Source organism: Fundulus heteroclitus, chromosome 2 (assembly GCF_011125445.2).
Source record: "Fundulus heteroclitus isolate FHET01 chromosome 2, MU-UCD_Fhet_4.1, whole genome shotgun sequence".
Lineage (NCBI taxonomy): Eukaryota > Metazoa > Chordata > Actinopteri > Cyprinodontiformes > Fundulidae > Fundulus > Fundulus heteroclitus.
Genome location: NC_046362.1, coordinates 8,559,656 through 8,587,103, shown reverse-complemented (window position 1 = coordinate 8,587,103; position 27,448 = coordinate 8,559,656). Strand labels below are relative to the sequence as shown.

Here is a 27,448-nt window from a genome sequence, read left to right as displayed (position 1 = left end):
GTATTATTAATTATTATTGTATTACAAATAAATAAACTGTGTTGTTCAATGTACCAACATTTGAGTCAATTAAATATTTTTTTAGAAAACAAACCTTCTGAATCGTGCCCAAGTGAGACTATATCCAAATCAATAAACAAAATAAATGATTTCTTAATAAAGGTAGGGGAATGCTGCAGTGTAATTAACCCAACGCCAAAGAAATTATTTTCAACACTGACGTTTGTTTAAAGTAGTAAACTTTTCTTCACACCCTTTCTTGGGGAAAGATCTTTAACTTCTTAATCTTAACTGCAGTATCATCAATAAGAAGAGTTATTAAAGTTGACCAGATGTTTTTGGTCCATCGACGCACTGACATTCTACACTTTCCGTATCCGATCAAAACGGTACAACTCCGGAATAGTTGTGCGGTTTTTTGTCGGCCATCAGTAACTTCCCACCGGCAGTAAACATGACAGCAGCGTGACGTGCTAGCAGCAGCAGCAGCAGCAGCAGTAGTGTCCCTGGATTCCAAGGTAAATGTTTATCTTTAGCTGGTATTGCGAGTGCTATAGCACCTAGTTTATTGTCTAATGTTTATCAGTATTATCTGCATGTTATAGGAAATCAAAGCAACGCCGTAACACCTTGAGACACAGTTGCTAACACGCTTGTCACGCTAGCATAGCAGGTTTAGCTTGAAGCTAGCCGCTACTAAAGCCGCTACTAGCTACATGTAACAGAACTATTCCGGGGTTTTACCTCTAGTTTAACATGCCAATCAAACTAGACGAGAATGTATTTCGACAGCTGTAATGTCAGTGTCATATATATATATATATATATATATATATATATATATATATATATATATATATATATATAATTCAGCATGATGAAAGAATGACTGCAGAACTTCAGCTCTCGCTACATCCTCGATTCAAAGTTATGTAAAGCTTTTAGTATGCTAAAGACAATAATCAGACAGGTTAGGCATCCTTAATCTGTCAGTGGCTAAACTCCAGCTAGCAGTTGAAATTGTGACAGATTAAGCTTAATCTGTTATTCAGTTTATAAATTAGACCAGATTACTGAGGCATCTTTAAGTTATAACCCCTTGTTTTCTGTCATTATTAGGTGCTGGATGACATTAGTGAAGTATGACTTCACCCCCCCCCCCCCCCCCCCCCCCCCCCCCCCCACCACAGCAGGAAACAGCTGAAACTGTGACCATTCTTCAATGCAAAAGTAGTTTACTTTGGTTGTTTACTTTCTCAGCAGAATGTAAATCTTCCGTAAACAACATAAGTGATTGAATAAATTAGCTTTGATTTGGCCCGGCAAAAACGTCTAGCTTGATCCATCACTGGATGCTTTCCCATTTGTGTTCAAGCATCCACCTACAGTTTCCAGATCTCTCCTTTAACCTCTCCTGGAGTGGATTTAGAATTTATAGTTCGCCTTACTAATCTGTGGTCACTACAGTGTAGCACAATTAAATGCCGTTGTTTAGATCCCAAGGTTGCATGGTTCCTGAAATTCGTCTGACTTCTTTTGCCAACGGTATAAAAACATCCAACCTGTTGCTTATCTGCAGCGCCGCCATGGATGACCTGACCGCGGCCCTCTCGTCCAGCTTTGCCGTGTCCAAGGAGCCGAACAGCACAGCCGCCGCCCACCCCCGGCTGGCTCAGTACAAGAGCAAGTTCAGCGTGCTGGAGCAGAGCGAGCGACGGCGGCGTTTCCTTGACCTGCAAAAAACGTAAACCCCATCCACGCGCCGCCTGATAACGTAGGGGCGAAACGCTCCGGCTGTAATACCATAGGCAGTTCCGGGTGGAAGTGTGAATCCACGTTTGAAGGACAGGAATACCACAGTCGTTTGGTCGTTTTAATGATGCGTTTGAGCTGTTTCATATCCCTGGTGGAATTATGACAAAACACCACTTAGTTCATTTTATTTCTTCATTTTGACAGGAACTGGAGGTACAAGTTTGAATTTACTCATCCACACAAGTAAATATTATACATAAGGGCTCAAATATACATGCTTACTATTATTAGGTAAGACACTTTTTTTTGTCCCCAACTGGATTATGATTTAATTTTACTGCGTATGTGTCTTTCTTTTTAGAATTGATGACCTTTATTGATTTTCTTGATTTTGGGGCATGGATTGGGCTTTTAAGCGTAGCTCCTAAATCTTCAAGAGACTTGAGGTCATCGCTCCGGCGAGGCCATTTTGTCCTGCTGGAACTTGTAAATGCCTACGCTTCAACCCCCTGACCAGACTTTCACCCCCAGATGAAAGGAAATTGGTTAGAATGATCAGGAGCACCAATCCCAGATGGCTCTGGGTTATTGGAAACTGCTAAAAGCCCCCAGTGTGACTCCCGAGAATGTTGTGAGTTTATCTTCAGCACGGATTGAGAGGGTGCAAAGACGAGAAGTAAGTTTACAGCAGCGAGGCTTTTAAAGTGGAAAACACTATACCACCTGCCAAGGTATGCTGGTGGCAGCATCATGGTGTGGGGCTGCGTCGCTGCCTCTGGTTCTGGGGATTTACAGAACGCGGATGGGTTGATGAAAAAGGACGTCGTCCTCCAAGGATGCTGAGATTTGGACTCTGTTCAGATGATGATTCTAAACACAGATAAAGCTGGGTTCAAATGGATAAAGCAGATTAATATTAACCCGACTGGACATTGTTGGGGCTTCAAAACTGAGTGTATATCGCAACACCAATTTAAATAAGCTCTGCCCTGTCCGTAAATATTAGTGATCACATACGCAGCCAGAAGCTTATCTGGGGACACAGAGCATGGGGTTATGGTCCTACTTGGTAACGGACATTTATCTAAAAATTAGTGGACCTTTATGTATATATTTTGTACTCTATGACGTTAGGTTCTAGAATTAACACAATAAATTCAAACTTGTTTTCCAAAGTCATTGACAATATATGTTTTGTCGTCATTCCACCTGGAAAAGAGAACAGTTCAAATTTCAATTAAATCTCTAGATTAGTCTGGTCCCATGGAGGGTGTATATAGACCTTTAGCTGGTGCTGCACTTCAGTATTTCTAACCTTCTCATCTGTATTTTGCATTATTAGGCCTTGTTCATATTCCCTGAAGAAGGCTTCCTACTTACAGGTGATCTGATTGGTAGACACTGCTGAAAACAATAGTCTTTAAAGTCGGGGAGTTTCAGCACCTTTTCAGTGTTTTTCAGGACAGATGCGGAAGCACGACCGAGCGTCTAAAGTACACGGCCGCGCCTCGTCTGCAGCGTTCCAACAGCAAATCTTTCTGTATTTCCTTTCTCCTCTCAGCAAAAGGTTAAACTACGTCAACCATGCACGGCGCTTGGCTGACGGGGACTGGACGGGGGCCGACAGCGACGGGGAAGACGACACGGAGAAGCCTGAGAACGGGGAACGGGATCAGGAGGGCAGCGCAGAGGAGGAGGGCATGGAGATAGAGAGCAGGAAGCTGCCCAAGCATTATGCTAACCAGGTCAGTGGTGAAGAGTTTGGCAACCAAAGCAAACAGTGTAACAGCAATGTCCAGCAGAGGGCAGCGGAGTTCTACAGTTGGTGCTCTGCTCTTTTAGCCCCTTGTCTTTGCTCCCCCCCCCCCCCCCCCCCTCTAATTTCTAAAAGTGAATTTTTATTAATGCTGGTATTGAAGCTTGTAGATAAGCAGGTTTGTGATTTCCCCCTTTAGCTCATGCTGTCAGAGTGGCTGGTGGACGTCCCACCAGATCTGGACTCTGACTGGCTGATGGTGGTCAGTCCCGTGGGGAAAAGATCTCTGATTGTTGCCTCCAAGGTAAGGCGTCTGTCTCATCTTTTTATTCATTTAATTGAACAATGTACCTTTTTTTTTCCTGAACCCTGGAATGCAGCAGGTTAGAAAGATTAAAGCTTCCTGAAACTGGGAAGATGTTTCTTCAATGCTGCAACGATGATGAGCCAAGTTTATATTCACGTTTTGTATTACTAATAACTATGGAAGCGTGCCAATAGGAAGCTATATTCAATGTTGATTATTTATTGTTTATTGTTAAAAAGATCCCCATTAGCTGTCGCCAAAAGTGGGACGAGCTAGTCTTCCTGGGGTCAACAAGACAAAACAAAAATTCACTTAATCAAACATTGTAAACATTATTGTAAATATCATCAAATAATCCTTCAAAATAAGTTATTACATTCATATCTATTACATAATTCTCACTTTCATACAGTAAATATCTTAATTCACCACTCACAAAATTAAATAGTGCATTCTTAAGTAATAATTAAAAGATACTTTACTATTCAGTGCACGTATATTCAGTGGGCAATTATTCCAAAAGCTGATGGCACGATAAATAACTGAATATAGCTATAGACTGTTAATTTGCAGCAGACAGAAAAAGAAATTATAAAATCCACATTTCTGTTTATTGTGTTAAAACCGAGCAGAGAGAATGTTGTGAAATCGAGTCAAAATAAAACAGCTCCTTTGTTCAACCTGAGTAAATCACACATTAATCTCTGGAAGTAAAATCCCTTCCAAATAACATGCTTGTAATCGGATTGAATGATTGGATTATTTCAAACGCCCTATAAAATAAATGTATCTAACAGGGGTGAAAAATGTGATTTTTATTTTTGTCATATCCATATAATATGCATAAGTCAAAATGAACAACTGCAGTAGGTTCAGCTGACAGTAAGTCGATGGACAAAGCAGAAAAGACTTTGACCACATTGAGGATGTGAAAGGGGTTTTCTAGCTATCAGTACTGTGCAGAAGATTTGTTGTGTAAATCTTTAAAGCTTACTAAGCAGGACAGTCTTGTGAAGGGGAAATTTTTACTACCACAAGATATTTGTTACAATGTTTTTTTTTTTTTTTTTTTTTCTCTGCATTTCTCAAAGAGCTTGCTTTCTGTACGTTTCTCTCTTATAGTGGTTACATTGCTGGAGAAGGATGCATGGCGTTCTAAATATTTGTATAAATCTGAACAGTGTGGTGTGCATTTGTTTTTTTTAGTCCTCTCTAATGGTCCTAAAATACATCTAGAGCAACCATTTCATTTTTGGAATGGGTTTTTGTTTTTTCTTGCACTATATCAGCCCCAAAGGGGGAACTAGTTTTGGTAATAGCATGCAAAGTGGAGTGTATGTTTAAAAACTTTTTTCACCCTATGTGGGGCACATTAATGAATTCATTAAAGTTAGTTTGAAGTTAGGCAAGTGAAGTGAAGCAGGTTAGATGTGTAATACCAGCAGCAGCAAACATTTTCTGTTATATTTTCATTGTTACCAATGCCATCTCTCTTAGAAACGTTTCAGAGCTTGGATTTAGTTGCTCTTTGAATTCAGGTTAGCTCCCAGAGGAGATTTTTTTGTTTTTTTCAAAGCGTGTTTTATTGAAAATAATTTCTGTAAGTTGTCTCTATGGAACAGAAAGAAGACAAAAAAAAACATTGATAAACCAGATTAATCGATTTAATTTCTAAGCCATATCACCCAGCTCTCTGCACTAGGTGAAATTTAACGACAGTATATGAGCAACACAGGAGGAGATGTCTGTCATTTTCTACTTCATGGCTCCATAAAGGCAGTCACTGGAAAAAAAAAGAGAAAGCCATTCAACTTGTGTTTGCACAAAAGCTACATCATATTGTCCAAAGTTCTGACATTGTTGTCTACGTTGACACCAATTTCCTCCTGAGGCTTGTTCAAATATTAGTTTTATCTGCGCGTAAATCCAGACGGGAGCGCAATCGGACTGTTTCATCAGCAGCGGATAGTTTTAACGCCTCCCTGCCTTTACACACAGGAGGAAATACACGAGAGAGCAGCGTGTGATGGTGACCATGTGCATGGAGCTCATTTTAATAGAAACAAACTCGCTTTTTTTTCCTTCTTGCACTGGCAGGACTGGGGAGCAGCGTACGGGCGCTAACGTTTCTGTCTTCTCCTCTGCAGGGTTCCACCGCAGCGTACACCAAGAGCGGCTATTGTGTGAACCGTTTCCCTTCCCTGCTGCCCGGTGGGAACAGACACAACTCGACCATGGGAAAAGGTGAGTGGGCCTGTTGTTTAGAGTGGGGGGGGGGGGGGGGGTCGCTGTGAAAGGCTGCTCAGTTTTTACCAAAATCTAAGTTTCACAAACACCACACTCTGCCGTCCAGCTGTTTATTTATTACATTTAAAACCATGAGAACGGCCTTCCCACAGCTTTACTGCCACACAAGGAGTTTTTCTATTTGCGATTAAAAAATGCTGAATTGGTTACTTTTCTCAGGACACCCCCCGAGAATCGGCGTTTAATGTTGTGACTAAAGTCTGGACAAGTGGACCTTTTTATGAAATGTTCACTTATCTTCTTTTCTATGTAGACTACACAATCTTGGACTGCATTTACAGCGAGGTGGACAGAACGTACTACATCCTGGATGTCATGTGTTGGAGAGGTCACCCAGTCTACGACTGCCCAGTAAGGCTTTCTTCTGATTCTCAGCCACCCACCACCAATCGTCCATGTTTAGCTGATGAAAAATAAATACACATGCTTTTTTATTGTTTGGAATAGAATATGAAAGCAAACTTAAACATTTGTTCTTTACGGTTCTTGTTTTCTCACCAACAGACTGAGTTCCGCTTCTACTGGCTCCAGTCTAAGGTCCAGGAGACCGACGGCCTATCAGAGATTTCCAGACGCAACCCTGTGGGTATTTGCGCTAACATAAAGGCTCTTCTCCTCCTGTCGAATCTTTTCTTTCAAGTCTCACAAGCTTCACCCAGCTCCCACCATTAAACTGAATTATTTCATGTTCATTAGCTTGACATAAGTGAGAAAACTGCAAAGAAAAGTTGCCCAGTAACCCCTTTTTTTTTATTTTTATTTTTTTTATTAGCAGCCATCCTGAAAGCACTATGAATACGGTCTTCCTCTTTGATAAAATCATTATGCTGTTTAAACAGATCAGCTGGCAAAAGCTTCACTTAAGTATGTTGGCTATACTTTATTTTATTTAAGGGTAAAACTGACACACTGTATTGAGATGCAGCGTCACTCCTCTGAACCTGCAAGACCTACACGTCTCACTTCCTGCCTGCAGCAGATTTTCACGCATCAGCAGCAGAAACTCTGTGCAGACTTGACTTAATCTATGAGTTTATTTAGTTGCAACACGAGCCTTCAGTTTATAATATACCTGAACCACTCAAACGTCCTCAAAAGCACAGCAGTCACCAAACTCTTACCTTTGAGGGTGAAAGCGGCGACTCTTTTCTGCATCAGGAAAGCAGTTTGCCCTAAATCGCGCCCTCTAAACCTGATTTGTTTACGATTTAATGAAGCCAGTTGGAGTTCGTCCTGTTAAAAAAAACAGCATCTTTTATACCAAATCTCTCCTCAAGTGATACTGGTACAGAGACACAGCAGGAGAAACAAACGAGTAAAAACACCATGAAGTATTTAGGTAATGAGCTGGATCATCAGCTCAGATGTTGGAATGATTTATTGTTTTAATGAAGGAGGTGAAAAGAGTCTAAACATTTGTAGTTGTAGTTCAACCATATTTTTTGCAGCTGGATTCTGACCAGTTCCTACCTTATCTGCAGTAGACAGCTCTGTTTGTTATTGGCTTTGAAACAGAAATCAGTTTTAGATCTGACATTTGATCAGAGCAGGACTGAGACGGGTGCAGGTTTGTCTCCTTAAAACAACTTGTAAGAAAAATGTCAGAGCAGATTATGCTAATGCTAGTTGAAATCGTGTCTTTCAACCAGCAGCCTCATTGCATTGCATGTGTTTTACGCAGAAGTCTTATGACATTAAGGTGGTTTTCCAGGTGTAGATAAGTATGGAAAAAATGTCCACACTTAATTCCTGATTTCACTATCTAAAAGTTGTCTCCTTCCTTCACCTCTCTGTCCTTGTGTCCTTTTTATTGTCTTCCTTCCTTATATGCTTTGTTCTGTCTTTTGTCTCCTTCCTTTTTCCCTTGTGTTTTCCTTCCTTTATTAATTTCCTCCTTAGAGAGGCATGTTTAGCATTTTTCAGCTTAAGTTTAAAATGGCGTCTGCGCGTTAAGGCCTCTGACATGCTTGGTTTTTACAACTCGGCAGACATTGGCCCTGCTCTGACGAGTCGTTAGCTGAAAAGCCAGTCTCCGTTTCATCAAAGGGAAAACGCTAAGAAGGGTGAGCTGTCGACAGGCCGCTGCCTCTTAGCAGAACCAGAACCCAACCTAAAAAAAAAACTTGTCTGTCCCTTTACTTTCAAACTGCTGGTAGAAGCTTTGTCATTCTGAAAGGAAACTCTGTGTTGAGGACAGAAACGTCTTCCGGCAGCATAAAGGCCATGACTAGAACCACTTGTATGAATTTCCCTCCTTTTTAAGAGACCAGTGAAACTAAATGATGGCATGAAAACCACTAACAAAGCAACGAGGTAGATATTTGATTAGAATCACAATCGGCGGTATTGGCTAAGACATTCAATATCAGGTGTAAATATCTTTACTTTGCAGAAGTCCGAGTAAACTGTGGGTTCAAAGTCCACTTGGTAATCAGTTTTTACAGTACGACAGCCCAGTTGGAGTGAAGTAATCTGGGGGTTTTTGACCAAAAAACAACTAGTTTGGAGTTATTTTTGTTTTCTTTGGTCCAACAGTTCCGGTTTGTGAGCCTTCAAAGCACCGACTGCACAGCAGAATCCATTCGGACAGCACTGGCAGCAGAGTATAGCTTCAGTGTAAGAACAAACCGTTTCTTTCTCTAATTATTCTTCACTTATTGGGTATGTTCACATAAAGAGTACATCCTTACTGCTCCTTGTGTTGTATTTGTGCTCCGCAGGTGGATGGACTTCTCTTCTACCACCGGCAGACTCACTACACCCCCGGCAGCACCCCTCTGGTTGGCTGGCTCCGCCCCTACATGGTCACAGACATCCTGGGCATGGAGGTCCCCGTGGGACCCCTCACCGCCAAGCCGGAGTACGCCAGCCAGCAGCTGCAGCAGATCCTGGAGCACAAAAAAGTCTCCAGCGAAGTCCGGCCCGCCAACAGAAGCGGCGGCTACGAGTTGGAGTACCTGTCCACTCCGAGCCAGGACAGCAAGGACACCTTGAACTTCCTGAATCCGAAGCCAATAAAGGAGGCAAACATGGAAATGTGAGCGGGAAGATTAACGAGATTCAGATTCCCCCGTGTCGGGCCGTCCACAACAAGCTCTTTAGGGTATCTGTCCAAGGACCCAGTTGCAAAGCATGGCGAATTTTAATCTGGCACTGCTCCGGACGCCCTCAGAGTGCAGATTAGCAGCGCTGTGCTGCACGCCGACATGCACACGTTTCACCTTCAGAAGCCGAGACAACAGAAAAAGGGCCGCGCCTCAAATTTGTGGTCAAGTAGTGTGTTGCTGCTCTGTGCATTTTCATTGTGGAAGAACCGTGCACAAACCCTCTCATCATTACCGTTTGTGGTTGTGAAGGTTGTCTGCAACTGTTCTTCATGCCCACTCAGCAGTTTTAGCAGGTCATTAGTTCAGCATCCGTAAAGCAAAGGTTGCATGCTGAGCTGTCGGGGTTTTGAAACGTAAAGTGTCACTGACTGCTATCCTGTCAGTCCTTGATTAGCAACTGTGATGGACTTTTATAGTTGAATCTTAAACTGAACATGTTTTCTAAATAAATGCCTTTTTAATTGAAGTTGTTTTTCTTTTTATGTTTCCTTTTTTAAATTTTATGATTAAATCTAAAAAACAAACAAATGTGCCAGCTTTTGTATTATTTTTTTTACTCAAAAACCATTCAGACATTCAAATACTAGAAGCTGAGTGATAACTAAGAGGTTTTATGATGGCGGCGGCTCATTCAGATCATCTCACTGCACCGTGTATTTATATGGATGCCAATAATAAATTTGTTCTGATTCAAATCTTTTGATATTAATGCAGTGACTTGCAAAAGTAGAACCCGTGGACTCTTCCACATTAACAGATTACACTAACTTTAATGGAGTTTATTGAGTTGTTACGTGATAGACCCACACAGAGTAGTGGATAAATGTGACGTGGAAGGAAAACAATACTATTTTTAACATAAAAATCAGCAAGCATTTGTTTCCAGGCTCTCATACTCAATACTTGGCAAAACCACATTTCTCCAAAATTATAGTTGCCAGGCTCTCAGGATATTCCGTTTTTGCCCATTCTTCTTTGCAAAAGCTCAAACTCAATCAGACTGGATGGAGAGCATCTATGGAAAATAGTTAAAGTCTTGCCACAGGTTCTCCCATCTGAGCTTTGGATCCCTGCAGCTCATCTGAAGTTACCATGTGACTCTGGGCTGCTTCTCTGATTAAGGCTCTCCTTGCATTGTCCTGTAGCTGGTCACTCGTGTCTTGGAAAGTTTACAGTAGAGCCATACTGAAATTGTTTTTCTGTGGTTAAGAAGAACACGTTTTTACACAATGTATTACGAGTTAAAAGACGTTATTTCAACTTTTCTCTGCCAATGGCACGAGGTGCAGAGCCTTGGCTAAGGAGCAGCTCCTCCAACGCGTGCACAACAGGGAATGCAAACAGAATGGCATGGATGTAAGTACATAGGAAAATATAATTTGCCCAAGACATGGCAATTAATGTCAAAGGAAACGAAGAAAGGTCCCTCGATGAAGCCTTGATTCCTCCAGAGGATCGTGCACGAGTTCGAGGCACGAGTTTAGTCTTGTGCATGTCGAAGATTTCTCATAGGGTAAAAACAGTTGGGGGTGGGACTTACAGTCCAAACTAACCTGTTCTCATTCATGGTTCAAATTTATGAAGGATCAGGTATACAGGACTGTCTCAGAAAATTAGAATATTGTGATAAAGTTCTTTATTTTCTGTAATGCAATTAAAAAACATGAAATGTCATACATTCTGGATTCATTACAAATCAACTGAAATATCGCAAGCCTTTTATTGTTTTAATATCGCTGATTATGGCGTACAGCTGAAGAAAATTTAAAAAATCCTATCTCAAAATGTTAGAATATTTCATCAGACCAAGTAAAAAAAAAATTATAACAGCAAAACAAAATCAAACATTTAAAAATGTCCATTAATGCACTCAGTACTTGGTTGGGAATCCTTTTGCACAGATTACTGCATCAATGCGGCGTGGCATGGAGGCAATCAGTCTGTGGCATTGCTGAGGTGTTATGGATGCCCAGGATGCTTCAATAGCGGCCTTTAGCTCATTTGCATTGTTGGCTCTGGTGTCTTTCAGCTTCTTCTTCACAATACCCCACAAATTCTCTATGGGGTTCAGGTCAGGGGAATTGGCAGGCCAATCAAGGACAGTAATGCCATGGTCAGTACACCAGTTACTGTGAGAATCTTATGTCGTCTCTTAACCACTACCATACTTGTGATTTAGTTTACTGAACCAAGCTGAGTGTTTTTCAAGGCTCAGGAAACCCTGCAGTGTTTCGAGTTAATTAGACGATTCAAGTGATTAGTTGAATAGCCTACTAGTATACTTTTTCACAATATTCTAATATTTTGAGATAGGATATTTGAGGTTTCTTCAGCTGTACGCCATAATCAGCGATATTAAAACAATAAAAGGCTTGCGATATTTCAGTTGATTTGTAATGAATCCAGAATGTATGACATTTTATGTTTTTTAATTGCATTACAGAAAATAAAGAACTTTATCACAATATTCTAATTTTCTGAGACAGTCCTGTAGTTCCTGTAAAACCTTCTCAAGGCACTGGATCCTAAACTAAGCCCAAGAACGCCTACGGCTATGTGCTGTAAGCTGGCGACGAAGCGGCATTTAGAAGCTGGTTTCATTTTTAAACCTTTGGCCCCGCCAGCTCGAACCCGGTGGACGGTGGCGTGTCAGAACTGCGTGGTTGCTGATGTTCCAGTGGATGGCACTGAACATGACTCGATACTGAAAGCCTCGGCTCGTCAGCAGAAGTCATGAGCTTCGTTGTTCTACTGTTCTGCACTGTGTCATTTAGGGAACCCCGCAGAAATCTGTCACAGTGAACAGACCTGAAAGTGGAACACAGGGTTGCAACGTTATCTTGGTTTCCATTTGTGCCGACGCTTTAATAAATGCTGATCAAACTCAAATGTGGTCAGACTCGTTGGTATATAAAATCCCTTTTTTTTTTTTTTTTTTTAATAGCCAACAATAACCACAGGCTTACGCAACAAATTCAAAAAGACAAAGAAAAGAGCCCAATTTGTTAGGAAGAATATCAGGATACAGTTCTGCTAGCGCTTTCATGCTAATTGGGTCGGTTCAGGAAGCTAGCACAAGGGTACTGGATCCCAAACACTGTTAACTACACGTGTCTGGCTAACATTTCATGCAGTACAATTTCAGGCCTATTTAAACTCTCAAAAAACTACACTTTAAAATCTCCTCACCAAGATTAGCCAACTGCAAAACATGGATGCATTTTTTTTTTTTTACATCTAGCTAGCTGCAGAGTTTAGTGCAGTCCAGATGCAAAACCGCATTTAGCTGTAAAAAAAAAAAAAAAAGGTCGTGTGGCAAAGGCCATCTGCACAACCTGCTTTAAAAAGAAAACCAGCGCGATATGTAGCCAGAAGATGACGCGTCTTGTTCTTAACGGTAACTTGTTGTTACCGTGAACTACTCACATTTTCTGTTCTGGAAAAAAAAAAAAAAAAAAAAAGAAAAGAATATGTCGACTATGTTCTCCCTTGTTTTGCTCCTATGATGGTATCAAAAGTGCTCTCGCCGCCTACGTGGAACATTAACCTTTGAGAATATGTTTAAAAGCCTTCTGTGTGGATAAGTCACTGTGGAAATGTGAGTGGAGGAAGGTGCACAAAACAACAGAAAAAGGTTAGCCGACACGTTCACACAGGGATGCCTTGTGCTTTTTCATGCATTTTTTTTTCATGCAACTTCTAAGCTGGGTGAAATGACTGTTTTGAGTTGTATTTTTTAAGTTCATTTCATTTTCATTTACATCAGAAGTTTCAAACAGAAACGTCCTGCAATTCAGAGAAAACCATTCATAGAGTACAGTCGGATGTCGCTGCTTGAAAATTCAGCGTGCTCTAAAACCGACAGAGAGAGAGCAAATTGAGCTGCGTGGTTATTGCAGGAATTCGGATATGACTCAGCAGCACCCATCACTTTCCAGGAACTGAGCACCTGTTGATTCACAGCTGCTTCACCCAGAGAGCGCTCGACGTCTCCCACACATACGCTCACAGGTATTTGATGTCTCTCTGTTCTCTATGTAAATCTCTGACACATATCAAAACAGGATATTGTTCTGATAAGAATTTCAGTAGTCAGGTTTTGGGATTACAACCCTCCTTTTTAATAGCTATGAAAACGAGAACAGAAACACTGCTTCACCTCAATTAACAACTTTTTTTTTCCCAGCAACAATAAGTTAAATTCTCATACAGTTTAGGTGCCCTTTCCATTTTTGCACCCTGAGAGCTACTTTATCAGTACTGTGTCGTACGAAGGACTACATGAACTACAAGAGTCCCAAGTTCACCTTAACTTTGCATAGTATAAATATGTTGTTAATGCTTTTGTCATTTTTAAATCTAAGTAAATACAAGTATGATTAAAAAGGATAAGCAACTGAATAAAATAGCATTTTAAATGCAGCTGTTTCTTTGAAAAGGCTTTAGGGCCCCACATATGGTCCTTGGGGGCTACCTGGTGCCTGTGGCCACCATGTTGGTGACCCCTGTATGTAAGAATTACGGCCTGTATGCTTGATTTCAACTCAATATGGATTCAGAAGAATTGACTATAAATTCCAACTTGTAGACCGTGTTATTTTTAAAAAAAAATCCCATTCCACCCAGGTACATGAATGCTTCTAACAGATAAATAAAAAAAACAATAATTAATATGAATTTTATGCTGGTTTAGTGTAGTGCATGTAAAACTTCTAACATGCCACTGAATGCCTCTGAAGTGGAAGGATGTATGACCAATAGAAGAGTATCGGTTTTCTAAAAATGTTCCATTACTGCATGTTCCTCTACTGTGTTTCTGAATAACACTGAAATAAAAGGCATTTTCCCCTCAATTTTTTGCACAGTTTTGTTGTTTTCTTCTTCTTTAGGACTGATACCGTGTGGGCAGGGCTAAGGGTTTACCAATCACATTTTCCCCCTAGGATCAGATGTGGGCTGCTTTGACAGGAAGTCCATTGTTGTCCACTCCCTCTTCCCTTTTGTTTTCAAGCCAGACTTTCCCACGCCTCCTTATTTACAGCTTGTGTATTGTCGGATCTTGTATTTTTGGGGGAAAAGGAAAATAAACATATTGGGTGTACCTGACATTGTCCACCTTTCTATCAGGGGGAAAAAAAAAAAGGAAAGAGCTCCTGGCAGAGCACGGCGGTGAAAAGCCTGTTTTACATCAAATGACTTTTACAGCCTCATTAAAACACGCCTAAGTACGCCCCGGGGCCAATCAATAACGGCCTTTCTGGAAATGTAATGTCCTGGCTGCACTTGAACTAACCTCGTGATGAAATACAGTTTATCAGCCGCCTGTAATCTTCCTACTGAGACTCGTGTTACATCAACTTCAGCGAACCGTTGAGTATTCTTTTCATTGCTTTGTCATGCAGTTCCTGTAAATTATAATATAGCCTTCAGGATGGGTGAGCAGAGAATTTCCTTAATTAAACTGCTATTACTGTAATACCCTATTATAGAAAGGCATCCTCATAAAACTGCCTATTTCCTATCACCGTGTTTCATGCATTAGTAATGTTGCATTATGCTGGTGCGAGTGGTGTCGTGACGCTTCACCAGCATATGCACAGCTGACGTGCACAGCTGTGTTCAAAGTAATAACAGTGTGTTTAAAAAAAAAAAAAGTGTGTGAAGCTCAAAGTTACTGTCGCATCTGGGGTTCTTTTTTATTCCCATGCACACAAGTGCATTGGAAACTCAAAAGATTTTATTTTAAATAAATAGTATCTGGTGGGTTAAATGTATCATTGATCTGCATGGAACAAAGGGAAAGGAACATTAGATTGTTCCAAAGATTGCAGTGTCTCTATTTTTTTCTTGACAAACTCTTAACATTTCACTGTGTTGGAACTGTGACCTGGATGATGGGTCTACATTCCACAATTCCTCCGCATTCCTAAATTGTCTTTGTTTTGTTTTTGTTTGAGGGTTTTTTTCCTACTGAGTTTTTGATGTCACAACACTTTGGTTTAAGGTCCGGTGGATCAGGCTGCCTTCTCTGTAACGTTAATCTTATTGGTCTGGAACCAAGATGGCGCTCGCTTACAGGTGTGTTTTGGGGTCAACATGACCTGCTCAAGTATTTACTTGAGTAATAAAAAAAGAAACTGTTTTACTGAACAGTAATTTTCACTTGAACTTGAGTAATATTATTTTGAAGTATTGCATCTCTTGTGTGCAATTACTTGTTACTCTACCTACCTTTACTTTGCTGAATGAATCCGGCCCGTCAAGGTAAATAATCCGGCCCTCAAGAGCCAAAAGAAAAAGGCACATCATGTCATAAAGTAGAGGGATATATCCTTTTAAAGTGTATAAAGTGGCTAAATCTGTGCCTCCTGTAAGTGTAACTCACCCCAATATCAACTTTTTTTGCAGATAAACTGTATAAACTGGGCCTAAGGTTGCTACTTTTATGTTACTGTGCATTTTTTATACTTCTCTGTGAACTGGAATGAAATTATGAAATGAAAAGTATCATCTATACATGTGCAACCGGCCCTTTTAATGACTTCATGACGCCAAAGTGGCCCTATATAGAAATGAGTTTGACACCCCTGGTCTAAACACTAAAAAAAAAAAAAAAAAAACATCCTGCTGTTTGTTTATTTTTTGTTTTTGGGAAGAAGTTTTATGTTGGGGTTCTGGAAAACGAGCATCTTCAAAAAATTCCCGATTATTACATCACAACCAGCAAGCACCATCCTCACCTAATAACCCGCGCACAGCTCAGCCCGCAGCAACCCAAGCAAAGAAAAACTGAAACAAAAATAAAATACTTTTAATTACTTTTATAGAATATCTTACATTGAAATTATAATTATTATTGGACTAAATCACATACACAACTTAACATTGGTATTAATACATGCCGAAAAATGTGCATATAATTCCCTTACACTTAACAGCTGAAAACACACAGACAACTAACGGTTAGCATGAGGCTAATTGCATTATAAATCCTATAGGAATGCTAACATTATTAGCATCTTATTTTTCTCAGATTCTTCTGGCCTAAAACAACCAAAAGGCCTCTTAGCAGTATCTCACTCAAATCAAAGCTCTAAAACATAACAGACAGAGGTTTCTAGGCAGTTGAGAAAAAATAACAAGATAGTCTTCACAGACAACCAATGGTTAGCATGATGCTAATTCACATGGCAAATTCTGTAGGGATGCGACCACTATTAGCCTCATATTTTTTGGCTAAGATTGTTCCAAACTAAAACAACCAAAATGCCTCCTCGAAGTATCATACACAAACCAACACTTTTAAAAACATAACACAGACAGAGGTTTCTAGGCAGTTCAGAAGATATAAGAGGATATTTTAGCACAGCACTGGAACTCTAAAATAGCCCCGTAGGAATAACACTCAGAGGTCTATGAGTTACTTAGGCCTATTTACGATTAAGAAATTACTTGCTACATCGTTGCTGGTTGTGCAGGAGGCTCCACTTCTTCAGCTTGTGGGTCTGACTCATGGTAAAAAAAAACTGTGCTGTTGTATCACTGTGCATCTGTTTGTGGCCATTTTCCCTTGTATAAAGTGCCAGTGCAAACATTGAGTTGGGGGGTGTGGCCAACGGAAGCTTATTTGCATTAAAGTGACAGAGCCCTAAAACTGTCTCATTCTGAAAGGAGCTCAAAGTAGACAAAACAGGAGAGGTGAAATCTCATTATCTTAGAAGGATTTTGTGCAAAAAAATGTAATGATCATGTTTTGTATACCCCATAGCCCTATTATAAATGTTTAAAAGGAAGCATAATAGGTCACCTTTAAAATATCAGAAGCTACACATCATTTTTTAAATTATTATTATTTAATCAGATATTTAGATCACACAGATCAAGCTCAGTACTTCAGTAACCTTTTAGCAAATCATTTATTAATCTGGAGTATTTTTTCACATGACTAATGTACTGATGCAATTGTAAACTTAAATATAGATTTTTGTCCACCCACCAGGGGTTTATAACTGGCTAGGTTTTATTTTGTTTTGTGTGTGTGTAAGGGGGTGGGGGTTGTGTTTGTTTTTGAGGAGGTGGAGATGGGGGCGAACTTTCTGGCCTTTTTGTTCCCATCAAGAACTCAAATAAGCATAACTGACATACATTTTTTGTAACACTTCAAGCAGGAAATCTTTGTGGCTAGAGTAAACGCAGTAGCTCTATAAATTCCTCAATGATATGAATCAAACCTGTCAGATTAAATGATGTGATGTTGCCATTGTTGAAATAGTTTTAATTCATCTTCATATCACCCCCCCCCCCCCCCCTCCAGTTTGCTTCCCTATGCTATTTATGAATGAAGGCGGAGGTCAGTGATCTGTTGACATTTTCTGGTCTCAACCACCAGGGGGTACAGCAACACACAGAGAGAAAGCCAACAGTGTCTTTCATTGTTCATGGTTGTGTGTGTGTGTAACTCTCTCGGGCTGCATAAAGACGACGTTCAGAGAGAAAAACTTGCAATTCATGGCATGGAAGAGTCCGCGGACAGCTGCAGCGCTCCGATCTGTGTCAGTTTAGGTGGATGAACGGCACACCGCTGTCTAACATCGAGTTGAATCAAACCCCCGTAAAGCTGCTCTGCTGATGTTTTTTCACTCTCTCTCTCTCTCTCTCTCTCTCTCTTTCTCTCTCTCTCGCCTCTCTCTCTCGCCTTATTTTCCTCCTCCTCGGTGAAATGTGACTCAACAACAGCGGCTCTTTTCCCCTCCTCTCTCTAGTTTGGATGGCAGATTCGTGCTAATTGGCCCGCGTGGATCGCAGCATCAAGAGAAAATAAAAACCTTCCGCTCGCTCACTGCGCCGTTTCAGATGCCTTCCACTTCGAGGGAGAGGGACAACCCCTGAGATATTTCAACAGGAGGAGCAAGACAGGCGCACATCTCCGTCGTCTCCCACTTTATGAAAAGGACACGTCTGTCGGAGGGGCTGAACGGGAATCATGGCAGCTACTTTATCGGCGGAAGAGGAACAGGTAGGCCTTGGGGGTGCTTAGCAAGCGACGTATTTCTCTTTCGTTTCCACCTGGACTTTTTTTTTTTTGTTGTTCTCTCTGTGTGTGTGTGTGTGTGTGTCTATGCGTGTGCGTGCGTGCGCTCGCTCGCGTTGGTGTGCGAGTGCGCGCGCGCACCCCAGCGAGTCGCCACGGCGGTGCGCGATAGCGGCTCTGTTGCGAAATAGTCCCGAGCAGCAAAGCGGAAACATTGTATCGATTTTCTGGCGCATTATTGCCCTGACTGCATCACTGTCAGTTCCTGTCCAGCGGCTCGGATGATGTGTCGAAACACGGGCCGCTGAAAGGAAGCGCCGACGTCCCCCGGGGGAAAGGTTCACGCGATCCCCGCTTCCTCGTTTCAGGGTCCGTGTTTGATGTTTACAGTAGGAACCTGTCTGAGCCCGTGGAGTCCTTAGAGGAGCCCGATGTTGCAACGTCGGACTCTGGACGGGATGAAAAAGGAGGGTTGTGTTTGATCGGGTTTTATTAGGGTCGATGCCGAACGGAGTTAAACTGGAATTGCAGTTGGATTAAATAAGAGGGTAATAAATAGCAATCAACTGGTTAAGGATCATAGGAAATTGCAGGGTTTCTGGGGAGGTGAACCGGGTTTATTGTGACACATTTAGTTGTAAAGGATTAAAAGTGAAACAATAAGTAAACAATAGTAAAGTGTGTGTGTGTGTGTGTGTGTGTATATATATATATATATATATATATATATATAGATATATATATATATATATATATATATATATATATATATCTATAGATATCTATATATCTATATATATATATATAGAGGAGAGAGAGAGAGAGAGAGAGAGAGAGAGAGAGAGAGAGAGAGATGGATAGATATAGATAGATATATTATATGGATAGATATAGATGTATTATATATAGATATATGGATAGATATAGATGTATTATATATAGATATATTATATATGGATATATATAGAGAGAGATATGGATAGATAGATAGATAGATAGATAGATAGATAGATAGATAGATATAGATAGATTTGTGTGTGTGAGTGATAAAGTATAAATCTATATTGTCCCAGACCTTTTTCACGTATTCCACAATTCACATAATCCATTGCACCTTTTATTTTTTGTGTGTTTCACAACATACGTATTAAATATATCTAATATGATTCCCATTTACATTAAGTAAAGCAATAATAATATTTTAGCTTGCCTATTGATCAGTCACCATCCTTCTTTTGAACTGTTTATTATTTGGACGTGGCTGCGACTCCACATTCTCACTGCTCCAGGGTGTCATCCCAAACACAAAGTCTTCTGGGTGATTCTGATTTTTACAGCTTTTTTTTTTTTTTTTTTTTTTTTTTTTTATTTGCTCACTGGTTGTATTATTGGTTTGTAACTATTGCCCCCACATTTTGGCACAGTAACTTAAGGGGGATAACATTAAGGAGCAGGCCTGGCCATGGAGCGGTTTGTGATCTAGAGCATGCTTAGCTTCACTTTATACTGAAATGCTTAACTTATCTCTAGTTTGGGGTATCCAGTTGAGTTTATATTCAGTTATGATTCCAAGAAATGTATTTTCATACACTCTTGCAACATTCTCCCCATTTACCTGCAGAGTTCCACGTTTGATCTACGACTACCAAACAACCTCGTCTTTGTTTTGTTCAGATTCAAGGACCGTCTGTTTCCATCAAGCCATCTTTGTCAGTGTGTTTCCCTCTTCGGTTGCATCATTTAGCAATTTTCCTATGTCATCTCCAGCACAGGAAATGTCGGTGTCATCTGCAAATAATACCAGTTTCATTATGTCTGATATTGATTGTCCTGAGCAAGACTGAGATCAGATCAAATGGGGCTGATTTGAATTTAAACCCAACTTTAAACCATTTATATAACTGGATACAAATAGATTGTATTCAGCTGGATTGAGTTTGACTCATTATACAAATGGATTAAAATAGTCCGCATTAAACTGTATTGCAGGTCTATTAAGCTTGACAGCAAAACTAATGTAATTTAAACCACAAATGAGCAGGGTTTAATTCATCCATCCACTATACCTGGTTATTCTGGCAGGGCGTGTGGTAGTGGTGGGTGGAGGAGGGCTCTCAAGGGGCCATCGGGCGAAAGGTGGACTACACCCTAGAGAGGTCGCCGGTCCAACACAGGGCACACTCACACCTATAGGCAATTTAGAGAGCTCAATTAAACAGTCAAGTTTTGGAACCATGGGAGGAAGGTGGAGTATCCGGAGAGAACCCACCCATGCACAGGGAGAACAGAAAGCAGAAAGACCCCAGGCTGGGATTCGAACCCTGGGCCTACTTTTTGCAAGGCAACCAAGCCGGATCCATAATGACTCGGTCGCATCACGCAGCTGCGGCAGGTTTGTCGGCTGCACGCTCACAAGGCAACTCTGTTAACACCGCACCCTAAAAGGTGGATAAAGGCCTGGAGACTGTGGAGCCACTGGAGTACAGGGAACTCGTTGTCAAGTTCATCAAAGTGGTTTGAGATGACTTGAGCTTTGTGACATCCTGCTGGGTATAAGCCAGAAGATGGGCACACTGGGGCCATCTGCTGCTGTAGCGCATCTGCTTTGCTGTTTATAGAGCTGAGGTGGTATGCCACGTAATTTGGTGGTCAACTGAGCTGCCTGACAGCAATAAGGCGTCTCCGTCCTCCCGACCTCTATGCATCGTGGGTTTTTTTCTTTCCGGACCGTTCTCTGTACATTCATTACTTCCTTATTCTTTATGAATGGGTTTAACTTCAGGAAGTCCTCCTCACCGCGTCTCGACGCCCGAATGTGTCGAGTAGACTGTTAGGGCCGGACGATATAGAAAAACAAGCGCTTCGATCAAATAGAAATCATAGTGATCGAGATCGGTAGTTATCAAAAAATTCAAAACATATTTTTAAACTGCTGCCCTGGCCATTTTAGGCTGTTGCTTAATGACCTATTTTTCTTAAATAAAGAACAGTGAGTTCAAACCCAACCCTTTATTCAAGCAACGTCTTTACAAAAACTGTAAGTATTAAAAAAAAAAAAAGAACATGTGCTCTCTGAACTCTTTGAAGGGGGCGGAGCGTTCCTGGGTCTGCGCTTGTGATTGGTTGGGACGATGTAATCGCTGTAATATTAACCTACGTGATAGTCTAAAATGCAAAAGGAAGGCAAACTGTTTCTTCTACTGAACTTTTTACTGACCCTTTTTTCCCCTATTGTACCGCACATCCATTGATCGATAAATACTGTTATTAAATTATAGTCCAGCCCCACTGACCGTTAACTATTTGTGTGGACGAACGGTTAAAGAGGTGTACCTAATAAAGTGGCCGGTGCGTGTACCTCACCATTTTGTTTCTCCAGGTTTCCCCAAAAGTGCGTGACCGGATTAGACGCCACACGGCGCACATTAGAAGACAAGTTTTATTAACAGTGCTTTAAAACATTGAGCAGTGGGGGGGGGGGGCGGGGGAATAGGCCGGTCTGTTTTTGTACCTAATAAAAAAAACTTACCTGTCAACAGTGGGAAGTGTCTCCAGCCAGAACCCCCTCCAGCGGAACAAAAAAAAAAACAGTCACAGTGATGGATTGAGAATGGGTTTTGCCACGGCGAGATGCTTTTAAATCTCGTTTCTTTTTCCTATGCCTCGTCTTTGTGCTGACTCCCCATCATCAACCCAGCAGAGAGCTCCTTATCTACTTTGTGCATTTCCTGTGTGAGACCGGGCCCCCGCTAGGGTGCCGGGCAGCCTCACTGCAACCAAAGCCTAAAGGGGGTGAAGGAAGGAGCTGGGGGAGGGGGGGACATGTGTGTGTGTGTGTGTGTGTGTGTGTGTGTGTTTTTCAGCGTGGCCCTCTTGGGTCCGTACACTGCTATAGTGGAACTTCATTCTGCATGCAGCTGTTAAAAGTATTTCCACAAGAAAATGGGAGGGGGAGGGGGGAGTTTATGAGTTACAGAGCGGTGTGTGTGTGTGTGTATTTGTGTGTGTCCGTCATGTGCTTCAGAGAAAATGTGTGTTGAGTCTGCTCCCAGGAAGCAGCGAAACGAGAGAAAGTGGGGAATAGGGAGATAGTGACGTCGCCGACTTCCTGTTTTGGTATTGACTCGTGCCAAATGGTGCTCAGCGAAGCGACGCCGCTCTTCAACAGAAGTCCTACATTTGTGGACGGATTAGCCTGGCCTGTGTGATTAAATGGATTCAGGAGAAACAGTGTGAGGGGCAGCCACTAAACCTTTTTTTTTTTTTGTTAAACGTAATATAGGGAACGCATTAGGCTCGTCTGGAGGATCGACGTGCCTTCGCTCTAGACTTCATTCCTCAGTAGGATTACTCTCAGTTGAAACATTACTGCACTCGCTAATAACTTGTGTTTTTTAAAGAACGCTTTAACCATTCCTGTAGGCGATAAGTCTAAAGGGCCATGCTAAGGTATTTGCCCTTTTACTCCAAGCTATCCAGAACAACCTACATGAACATATACGCGTATCCTTTGTTAAATTATGGATCAACACTGATTAACCACATTCTTTTTTGAATACATTCTACAAGCCACGACCTGGCCTGATAAATGTCAGACCTGAAGAATTAAGAAGTCACAATACGGCACCTGTCTGACAGCATGAAGTAGTCTGAAAGAAAAATGTTGAGCCAAAGGTTGGGAAGCCATTTCTAAGGCCTGGGAAATGCAGAGAACCACAATGAGAGCCAATAGGCCACACATGAAGAAAACATGAAAATTAAACCAAGAGTTTCTGTCAACACTTCTTAATGTGCATTTTGAAATATTGCATTAGAAAGGTTGATGAAAATGGCACAATTTGACATAACTTCCTTAATTTCACCAAAAAATGTCTTTACGCTCGCTTGAGGTGTTTTTTTTTTTTGGCTTTTGTGAAAACGAGTTGATGTGCTAAAGGAGAAGAAAACAACAACAAAACAAACAGAAGGTAAACATCCATGTGGGTGTCTTCCTGAATATTCCCATAACGCACATAGAATTGTATTTTTTTTTTTCTTCACGTCCCCAGGCAGCATGCAACATCGCCAATACTGGTTGAAAGGACAGAACAACTACAAGTCGCCCGATAGCAACACATTCCTGAAAGCTTCTCTCCGTTTATTTACTTATTGATGTGTGCTCCATGCTACTCTGCAGCCTCCACTTCCTGTTTGTCACAGCCCTGTGAAACGTCAACTTCTGACAAAGTTAGGCTTTGCGTAGCCTGGTTAACTAACGCCAAACTAGCAGATGGAAACGTGGCCTAATTTGTATGTTTTTTTGGCGACATTTCAAAAGTTCACTCAAGATTTGCATGACAATTAGATGGAAACACGGCTAATGACTCATCCAGGAGGTCGCAATGGAACCCAGAAAAACATTTTAAAACACAGCAGGCATCGCTTACCCAGATTAGGTCGGTGTTTACGACCTTAGAACGTGTGTATCCCATGTCATACAGTGGAAAACATACGCATTACAATTATAAAAGACATTATAATTGGTGAAGTCAAATATGGTGGCGGTAGTATGATGATCTGCGGCGGCTTCGCTGCTTTAGGACTCAAATGACCTGCCGTAAATGATGGAACCACAAACTCTGCTCTCTGCCAGGAAACGCCTGAAGGAGAATAAACGGCTACCAGAACGTGACTTTAAAGGGGGACGTGTCACGTTTTTAAGTTCTCCTATTTTTCCCATTTAAATCATTCAGTCTATATAGAGTGAACACAGCAATGCTTTGGTCTGAATTCTTCGTAAATTTAGACCCACTTGCCCTCAGAGCCAGCCTGTTCTGAGGTGTGTGTGTGTGAGAGCAAGTCGTTTTGGTGCAATCTCTAAATACATATGAGGAAGCTCACACCCCACCAAGTTGCAGAGCGTTCCACTCCACCCTGTTTGGCCATTTTCGTGGTACGCTGGGAGACGATGTAATGAATTGTGTGGGTCGATGCAGCCAACAACCGAACATTTTGACTTTTTACACTTGTAGCTTCTGCTTCCTTCAGCTTGGACTACAAAATCTCAGCGGGTTAAAAAAATAAATAAAAAAATGGCAGATTTGCAAAATTGGTAAGCTGGACGTCTTTGAGCTCGTTTAGCTGCTCCGCAACAAATACAACAAAATGTATTTAAGGGGCGAAAGAAAAAAGAGCATTTTGCATATGTCCCCTTTAAGCTCAAGCACGCTTGTTTTATGCATTAAGACCATGATGCAAAGTTTCTAATGAACTTTTTTTTTACTTTTCCCTCCGTCTGACAGTGACACCTGTGGTCTGGAGGAGTAAAAGCAACCATAGAGGAATATAAGTATTCACATTTGTCTATATAAGCTTGTAAACACAGCAAAAAGGAAAATTAAACTTTGGATCTTTTTACAATTTTGGGGGTTTGGGGGGTATTTCAATACCACATTAAAATGGATGAGCCAATCAGGATCGCGGGGCGGGATTTTCGTAGATGTGACGCATCAGAGAAGCGACCGTTTGGATTCAGAAAACAACAACGCCGGCTCGCGGCGAGGAAGCAAGCGGTAACATTGAGGCTCCTATTTCATCAGCGTTGTCCAATCTACCGGATATTAATTCTTTAAAAGAACACCAGAGAACGTCTTTCAAGGCTTTTGCGAGTGGTTGAAGGAGCACGTCAGTAAAGGTAGGGTTGGGAATTGAAAAGATTTTCACAATTCCGATTCCCTTATCGATTCTGTGAAACGATTCGATTCCTTATCGATTCTCTTTTCGATTACAATTTGGGGAAAAAATGAGAACAAACAGTTTTGATGATGAGCATCAACTTTGTTTACTTAACTATCACACGACCTTACAAACTAACAAGGTCAAGATGTCCAGTTGATTAACAACCTAATTAAACATGCTACCAATGAAGGGCTGAATTAACGAGAAAGGCACACTCCCTTAATCACCCCAAAGTAAGGTAGGAAATTGGTTTATTTCCAGAAATGGCATATGATTTTCTAGGAACCAGCCAGTGTTGTAAAACTAGCTACTTACCACCAGAGTTGCTTTCCATGCGGGTCTTAACTTTAGCTGGTCGTAACGTTAAAATGTATGCCATGTTATGTGCGCAGGTGTTTCTGCCTGTTGGATCTATTTCCTCCCGCGGATGTATATGCCATTTTGCAATGATTGCAAAGAGCCTCGTTGCCATCTTTCTCTTCCTTAAAATGAAGCCAAACATTCGACCGCGCCATTTGTTTTGTTTTAAGCCTGACCACGCCGTACTTGCTTACTGAATGCCGTGTGCGTAACTTGCATAAAAAATGTGACGTAACTTGCGTAACTTGCTACCGTCGTGCAGCTCAGAGCCGAACAACGACTGAATCGAAAAGAGAATCGTTAGCGCGCTGCCAAACGGTTCCATGGAATTGGAACACACGGAACCGGTTCGATTCCCATCCCTAAGTAAAGGTGACGGACAAGCGGTTTATCCAATCATATGCAAGGATTTTTGATGAGGCCCCTCCTTCTGAAGTACATCTCCAATGGTAGTGATTCCAGATGGATGTGTGGAGCCGTGTGGAGCTCGGCAGAACTACATCCATCTGGGGGAGTCAGGCTGGGGAAATGGAGCTGCTCTCAGACTTTTGCCTCCAGCCTGTTAAACTCTCAGATGTTCAACCTTTGCCAGCTGCGAGAGAATAGAAAAGCTACATAACCTGACGAAGTAAAGCAAAGCATTTGTTGTGGGGGTAATAATGGCCTCAATACACACAACTTTTTAATAAGTGGAAAAATACAATATCCTCTCATTACAGTTGCTTTATTGAGTTAGATATGCAGTATGAAGACTCATAATTGATCACATTCACAGCACTACTGCGGTATCTCCAGTTGCTGTGGGTAGATTCAAAGCCATTATACTTGGAATGAATCAGCTAAAACTGTCCATCATATCATCCAGATAAAACAGACCATAAATGAAATCAACACATACAAGCCAAACCTGTATGTGTCAGATTTGCTCTTGATCTCACTGTTTCAGTCTTTAGATTTTATCTGTCTAGTGGCTATTTTCTTGGGTTACTTCTCCCTGTCCTGCCATTGACGACTAAAGTAGTAAAATATAAATGAATTAGCTTGAAGTCGTCTAAAATGATATTCAGCGTCTGAATGTATGTCACGATTCACCCGTGTGAAGCGAATGACTGGCAACACAAAGTTGCAAAACAAACGTGGCCTAATGCAAGCACCCATTATACAACGGCCGTGGGCGCCTGAGTGGAAGATGGTGAGCCGAAGCTCACAGTCGAGGCTGTAGGCGGCATAAAATGAGCACGATGTTCAGGGTGATATTTTAAGAACAAGGATGAAACTATCATGCATGTTGATGTACCAGCTGGGCTGCAAGGTCTCGTATGTTTTTTATTCAAAATTCTTGAAGCTTTGATCATGAACATTTTTGAGAGTCTCTCAGATTTGCGAGAAATCTGTGGGTGAGGCCATGATGATGTAGTCTGTAGTACTGTAATGAATCTATATCGTAAGGGTTTGAATTTTACCTTTGACACAACAGATAAAATGGCAGAAACTGGGCAGTTTCCCGCGCTCTTGTCACCAACAGTAGCTATGTTTACATGCACAAAATGTCATGGTCGGATTGAAATGTATTCAGATTAAAAAAAACAACCAATCCGATTTTGCCATTAAAATGGCCACACAATCAATTCATCCGGTTACAATGTGCGTTTAGATGCATCTGGCTTTATTCAGATTAGAACCACTCTGACATGCAAAGTTCCCTGAAAAAAACACAGAAGAAGAAGAAGAACTTCCATCTTTGCTGTACAACAACAGCTGCTAAACAAACCAGTATTATACAAGTCCGTTTGTCTTCCCAGTGTCCAGCCTGGACTTTTAATTACGGTTTAAACGTTACTGACTAAAAAACAATTTTGAGCTCTTTTCATGTTTTCGAAAAGAAAGGTTTTACCAGGAGCCCCGACAGTTTTGCTTCCCGACTTATTTCCGCCACTCAACAACGTGGAAATACGTCACGTTTACATCGTTTACTCTGGTCAGTTTGCCATATGCAGAATAACTTGATCCTAACAAGCGTTTACATACACGTTGATCAGATTATCAATCGGCATAAACCACCCCCCTCTCATTCGCGTTACAATTTCATTCGGATTGATCTTAATCCG

At 41.2% G+C, this 27,448-nt stretch overlaps 2 protein-coding genes across 3 annotated transcripts in view; both read left to right on the top strand.

Annotated features, from left to right (window-relative positions):
- Window positions 1-413: 413 nt before the first annotated feature.
- Window positions 414-9,700, top strand: snupn (snurportin 1). Its single transcript, XM_012862523.3, has 9 exons — window positions 414-518; window positions 1,580-1,744; window positions 3,317-3,500; window positions 3,711-3,815; window positions 5,966-6,062; window positions 6,379-6,476; window positions 6,630-6,707; window positions 8,661-8,741; window positions 8,846-9,700. Exons 2-9 carry the CDS (start codon window positions 1,587-1,589, stop codon window positions 9,164-9,166), a joined length of 1,122 nt encoding a protein of 373 aa, XP_012717977.1. The 5' UTR covers window positions 414-518; window positions 1,580-1,586; the 3' UTR covers window positions 9,167-9,700.
- Window positions 9,701-17,647: 7,947 nt separating this feature from the next.
- The window catches only part of ptpn9a (protein tyrosine phosphatase non-receptor type 9a), a 40,041-nt gene continuing 30,240 nt past the window's right edge, over window positions 17,648-27,448 (top strand). The window contains exons 1-2 of one of the 2 annotated variants that reach the window (XM_036147164.1): window positions 17,648-17,794; window positions 17,995-18,248. In XM_036147164.1, coding sequence (XP_036003057.1) covers window positions 18,216-18,248 — 33 coding nt within the window. In that variant the 5' untranslated portion in view covers window positions 17,648-17,794; window positions 17,995-18,215. Of the gene's footprint in view, window positions 17,844-17,994; window positions 18,249-27,448 lie in introns of both variants that reach the window. The other variant, XM_036147162.1, reaches the window with a different exon arrangement.

What these genes read in the sequence shown, in the direction of transcription:
- snupn (XM_012862523.3), top strand. Translation starts at nt 1,587, where the DNA reads ATGGATGACCTGACCGCGGCCCTCTCGTCCAGCTTTGCCGTGTCCAAG. An exon ending in CCAAGCATTATGCTAACCAG is followed by an intron (nt 3,501 to 3,710) that starts GTCAGTGGTGAA and finishes TTCCCCCTTTAG; the next exon opens with CTCATGCTGTCAGAGTGGCT. An exon ending in CAACTCGACCATGGGAAAAG is followed by an intron (nt 6,063 to 6,378) that starts GTGAGTGGGCCT and finishes TTTTCTATGTAG; the next exon opens with ACTACACAATCTTGGACTGC.